Source organism: Poecilia reticulata, linkage group LG21, assembly GCF_000633615.1.
Source record: "Poecilia reticulata strain Guanapo linkage group LG21, Guppy_female_1.0+MT, whole genome shotgun sequence".
Taxonomy (NCBI): domain Eukaryota; kingdom Metazoa; phylum Chordata; class Actinopteri; order Cyprinodontiformes; family Poeciliidae; genus Poecilia; species Poecilia reticulata.
The window spans coordinates 22,373,232-22,379,386 of record NC_024351.1 but is presented as its reverse complement, the minus strand read 5'-3'; the positions used below and the strand labels follow the sequence as shown (position 1 = coordinate 22,379,386).

The window sequence follows — 6,155 nt, the reverse complement described above, 5'->3', positions numbered from 1 at the left end:
CACCATTCTTCATTTCTCCGTCTCTGCAGACGTGCAGCTCTGCTCCATCGTTCAGCAGTAATTATTCTGCTCATACTAGACATAAGCACACAGATATGTGTGCTCTCAGCCCCGTGTGAGAGGACCAATATGCCGTCCATCGGCCAAGCCTCTCTGTGCCACACCAGCTGGTCCTGTTTACCAGTCTGACGTTAATTAGCCACACCAAAAAGCCAATAAATACCTTATAAAAAACAACATATTCTGTGTTAATAACTCTAGTGTTGCGTGTTTTAGAGGTGGGCGATATGGACTTAGAATTTTATTGTGATATTGTGTGGTACTACTGTGATAGAGATTTGTGATAAAGTAATGATACTATTTATTTTATAGGTAACGGTATGGCTAAGACTGAATGCCAGCATTCATGGGGTGTGAAACAAAWATATTTCTTAAAAAGATTTACMTCTGAAAGRGGCTTATTTAAGAGTTACTTTAAAAAGTGTGAAACGCATCACAGTARCTGTATTTAATCTTATTTTGAAATTTACTGATATTAATTGATTGAAATTAAAATAAATACTGTTTTATAATCCWGTCAGTTTTGGTTTTTCATTTACCATCGATGACTGAAATTTATGGTGACAAAATTTTTCACAATAAATGATTTGATRGTGTGTTTGTGTCTGTATTCCTTTTTATCCTAATAGCTTTTTTCTCTATAGCCAGTTTAAAATCTGACACACGCTGTGATTCTCTTAATTCAAGCTATTGAGAAAACAGAGTCATGACAGTTTTCTCATAATAAAAGTGACTAACACAATGTTCAACATCTTTATAAGAGCCTCAAAACACTCACTTAGTAAAAGCTTAAGGGCTGTTTAACAGAACAACGTTGAGTAAGACGGAGGTGTGTGTGACCAGATGCAGCAGAGGAATGGCTGCTAACAGTGGAAAACACACCAATCGTTCTGAAGAGCAAAACTCAAATCTCTATGAAGCAGAAAATGTCAACTCCCATCACGCCGTCTCGTGGGCCAACATGTCTGTTTGCATTTGCCCTCTCATGTGATGTGCATATTATTCTGSATGACACGTGAGCTAACACCCCCCTCCCCACCTCGTCCTGCAGCTTCTACATGCATGTATGCACATAGCACATCCCTCCTTGAGTGTCTCAGCAAAGCTTCTTCCTCATGTATTTTTAGTCTCTGAGTAACTCCACTGAAGTGTGTGTGTGTGTGTGTGTGCGTGTGTGCGTGCGTGCGTGCGCGCGTATGCTAACAAGCTGAGCGTGCCGCTGAAGCGTTCCATTCCATGCAGCCTTCCCCACTGACCCAGTCCTGGAATCAGATTGTTACCCCACCTGCCCCCCATACACACTCCTCCAGTTAGTGTGTGATCCCACCAGCACCTCCATGTTCTGATCATTCAAACTCAAAATAGTCAGAAATCAAACTAAGCAGCGAGTTAAACTTTGAAAAACTGATAGAAATGGCAATGAAGTCTTGAAATATTACATTTTATTCATGGTTGGATTTTGATTTGAGAAATGATCCTATAGTTTTTAAGACAACCTTAACCTGGGCCAGTTAGATGGATGATTCACAGAAACCTTTCATAAAAAAAGAAAAAAAAAAAGAAATGGAATAAAACCATCAGTTACAGGAGGGGTTTTTAAGAATCATTTTTAAGAAGGMATTCATGAGGTGGAGGTCAGGTGGAGAAAATAAACAACATTTAATTTGTAGACTACCCTGTTAAAAACAAGAGCTTCTGATTTTCACCAGTTTTGCATTTAAACCAAACTGTGAATGCACCAGAAGAATGATTAAGAAGAAAACTGGGCTGAATATGTTTCACTTTAAATCGTTAACTGTTGCTTTTCTGGTTAAATACATTTAAAATAAACCAAATTAAAATTAAATTTTCATTTAAAGAGGGGTATTATATAAGATCAACTTTTTGACCTTTAATTCATGCTAGAATGTTGTTCCCTCATCAAAATCATATGGGGTGTTGCTTTGATTCTTTCATGCATGTTTGAGGAATCCTTCAATCTCCATGAAAACTAGTCAGGGTGCCTAAATGCTTGAGCTCACAAAGTACCGCCAATTTCCACCCCTTAGAGGTCCTCTCACCCTATGTCCCCCTCTCATAGGGTGAGAGGACCCTATGAGACCCTATGAGGTGTTTGCTAATTGATAATTGCAGCAGCAATTAGCAAACACCTGGTGGAACTGCAAAGTGGCTGAGAATTAATTCTCAGTCCAAAGCTCCTATGATCGGTAGTAAACAGCATCAAGGACGAGCATCGCTGTGATGACATGTTGAAAGCAGCGATTTGGAAATAGCTGGAGCTTCTTAAAGAGACAGTAGTCAATTTCAAGGAGTTAAATTGTGAAGTCATCTTTTTAAAGTCATCTTTGGTATATGTAGCMTTTTTATAATAACTGAAGGTAACATAGTTACTTGACTGAGGTATAAAATGGCCCTATGTACCTGGAAAATACATAGTATCACCCCTTTAAGTGATAGAAAACATGGATTTCTTGTTATGTGGTATTGATACAATGTAATGAGCTGAACTACATAGTATGTTATGCATAAGATAGAGAAATGTCTTATATAAACACTAATAGGTCATCACAACAAGATGATCCTGATAAACAAGATGACTTACAGTTCCAGGTGGTAAATAATTTGTTAGTTGGTAATAAGGTATTATCAACAATCAAAGTGTATTTCTGTTAATGTTCGGCTTCAGACTTCCTCCTGAGTGGACAAATGTATGTGTGTGTGTGCGTGTGTGGTCAACACTCACCGGCGTTGGAGATGCGTCTCCCTCTCTCCCAGTCCTGCTGCTCTCTGTCCAACTGCTCCTGCTGCTCCTTCTCCAGCCGCTCTCGCTCTGCCTTTTCTCTCTCCATCATCTCACGCTCTGTGCGCTCCTGCTGCTCCTGGCGCTCTCGCTCCATCCGCTCCCTCTCTGCCTGCGCCTCCTTCTCCTGGCGATCACGTTCCTGCCGCTCCAGCGTCTCCCGCTCCAGGCGCTCCTTTTCCTGATGCTCCTGCTCCTGGCGCTCTCGTTCCTGGCGCTCCTTTTCCTGACGTTCCCGCTCCATCTCCTTCTGTCGCTGCAGCTCCTGGAGCTGCCTGGAGGAACAGAAAACAGCGTTTTAAGTTTTTACCAAATATCACCAATTTCACAGTACAAACGAAGCCAAGGGTGAAAAAATTGTCAGAAGTAGGAAGTAAATTAGGTGAATCAGATTTTGTTACCATTTAAAAATTGTCACCTTCTTAAAATAATGCCCTAAGCCAAAAGTCATTCTAGCAAAWAAATCTCCACCTCTTTCAGGCCAAAAGAAGATTCATGCAAAAACAAAATTATCACTCTCGGCAAAAAATGACTTATCCCATTATATTAAGAAGGTAATGAAATATAATTAGAGCTAAGTCATATATAATCATTTCTCTTAGGTTGAGCTGCCATGTTTTATAATCACAACTTTAATCTGCACACATCTTCTTCAGGAAAGAAGCAGTCAGTTTTAGATTGATGGTGAGTTCTCCTGCAGGTTTTCCCTAGTTTGGTCACTAGGTGTCAGCAGAGGGCAGAAGGGAAAGTGCCTGAGAGACAGTCTGTAGGTATAATATATTGACATGTTCTCTGTACACATCTGTAAAAAAATTAAATTCAAGTGACTTTATGAAATATGTCAAAAAGAAAAGAYCTGTACCAGCTTCAATAGGACACAAGTGTACATACTGTGTGTGRACACACGTTACAAACAGTGTGTTCAGGAGCTTCAGGTACAAACRTAGTTCAACTCAAACTCATCATCCTCCGCAACACTGTGTCTACTGCAGATCACTTCCAGCTTCAAGGAACCYGTCTGTGTGTGAGGACCATGTCGGGTCCAGAAACACACACTGTTCAGAAGATGACCCAGAAGACACTGAACTTCCTGCTACAACTCAAGAAGTCCAACCGTGCTGCTGGTTATCTTCTTAGAGGCCATCATTCAGTCTGTCCTGAGTTCATCCATCACTATGGTGTTTGGATAAGGACTGGACTGCAGTGAACACAATTAGGTCTGCTCCGTCCAGGATTTGAAAAGGTTATGGTCAGGAAAAGGACGGCTAACGTCTCTGCAGATCCCACACACCCTGAACACAAACTGTTTAGACTTTTACCTTCACGTCGGCAGCACAAAGGGCTATTTGTTTAAACCATCTCCACACAGACMTTTACTCATTTTATTTCCTCTAAAGTTTATACATTCATACTTATTAGCTGCGCCTCCACTGCAAATTTGTGTAAAACTGTGTCAATATTCCGCTAGTGCTGAAAAGACAATTTCGGAATTGCGCTGTTTCCATTAAGTAAGAAATGCTAATCACATGTGAATAAGATTGTTCACGTGATAAGTCATTAAAAAATATACTGGACCATCTTCCTTCAACTACTTCCTGTAGTAGTAACATCCAGCTGGTGATTATGAGGTGTGATGTGAAAAAATTTTGCCATTGCAGTTTTGAGAAATATGCCAATTTCCATACGACTGAAAAACGACCTCACCCCAGAATAAAACTTTTTATCGACAAAGGTGATACGTTTCAAAATTGCGTTGTTTCCATTATGCATATTTATTTTCGGAATTCCAATTTGCGCTAATATATGGTTAATGGAAGCACAGCTTCCATTGTGTGTTCTTAAACTGTGTTTTTAGTGATTAGGTAGGGTGATCTGAAATGTGTGTTCCCAGAAACTTGAATGTTGAAGCTTTCTCCATTTATGTCACTACCCTGTGAAATTGTGCAAAGGTCAAAATCCTTGTTTGTGTGAACAATCTTGGTCAATAAAGATGATTCTTAAAAMAATACAGATGCCTTCTGTGGGAAGTTGTAATCTGTCAAGTTCACACATACAAACATATATCCTTCATTGAGTTGGAGTTTTGCCCTGTAAACTTCACACTGATGATTCATAAATCACACAAGTAAGCAGAGAGAAGGTGGGAAATGGATCTGAGTGCCAACTCACACACAAATCAGGTGGCCCGCCGTGCTGACTCACAGCTGACAGTCAATCATCAACACAACTGTTGCTCAATGCAAACACTCCCTCTTACTGCTCACATCCTCGTGCACGCATGCATGCTTGTTTCCACATGTATATTCCCTCATAGGGATGATGTCATATCTGTCACCAGGTTCATGAGAAATGCTTTGTTGGCTTTATTTCCAGTTAAAGGTTACTGGTGCTGCCTCAACACAAAATGCACTAACATGACTCTGTACTTTGGTAAAGCTGGTGATCTGAAATTGAAAAATASGGGGAAAAAAAGTTACTGCTTTATTTTTTTCCCTGCAGGAGATTCCCACACTCCTGGGRGTCTGACRACGACTTGTACCCCAGTCGGCTACTTTTAGCACACATCACAGGATCCATCACACACAGCCAGGAGGGAAAACACCTGGAAACATGTCCTCATCCCATAGCTGACCCTGCTGCTTTCAGGCTTTGATGCATCTGTCAGCTGAAGTGAAATTCATTTCAGTCAGATTCATAAAATGAAAACAGATGCTTTTCTAAAAACATGTTCCTTCCTTTTACAAGATCACTCAGTGTTCTAATTATTCACCCTCATCTTTTTACCGCAAGTATTCTCTCTAATGGTTTATTCTTAGAGACTTAGAAGTCACTACACAGCTGGGACTTTCTGTCTTCAAACCCACTGACAAACCATATGAATTGCAATAAAAGCTGATGAAYATTTGTCCTAACTGAATTTTTGTTGTGTAGATATGGACTAAAAAAKGGCTCGCAACAAGAATCGGCCAACTTTAGCTTGATTGGCCCTGACTGGTGACTCAGTGGTCTGCCACAGGACTGCATAGGAAAATTAACCCTTGTGGGCCAAACTGGTATATTGACATGGTTGTCTTAATGTACTCATGTTGATTAATATGCTCTGTTCTTTATAAAATAAATTCAAATAATAATTAAAAAAAAAAAAGCAAAACCAAATGCACAACTCTACTCTCAAAGACGGWTGTCAACATATTGCACTTAGCATAGTGCCATGGATTAACCGGCACATCTTTGCACACAGTTATACCCAGGGGTGAAAGTAGTTTTAAACTCTTTGGGGTACTATGACAAAAAA

The 6,155-nt window shown here is 40.1% G+C and overlaps 1 protein-coding gene across 1 annotated transcript in view; it reads right to left on the bottom strand.

Annotated features, from left to right (window-relative positions):
* enah (ENAH actin regulator) overlaps positions 1 to 6,155 on the bottom strand; it is a 94,759-nt gene that overhangs the window by 26,896 nt on the left and 61,708 nt on the right. The window contains exon 5 of the mRNA XM_017302132.1: positions 2,804 to 3,135. Within this exon, the coding sequence (XP_017157621.1) occupies positions 2,804 to 3,135 (332 nt within the window). The remainder of the gene's footprint in view (positions 1 to 2,803; positions 3,136 to 6,155) is intronic.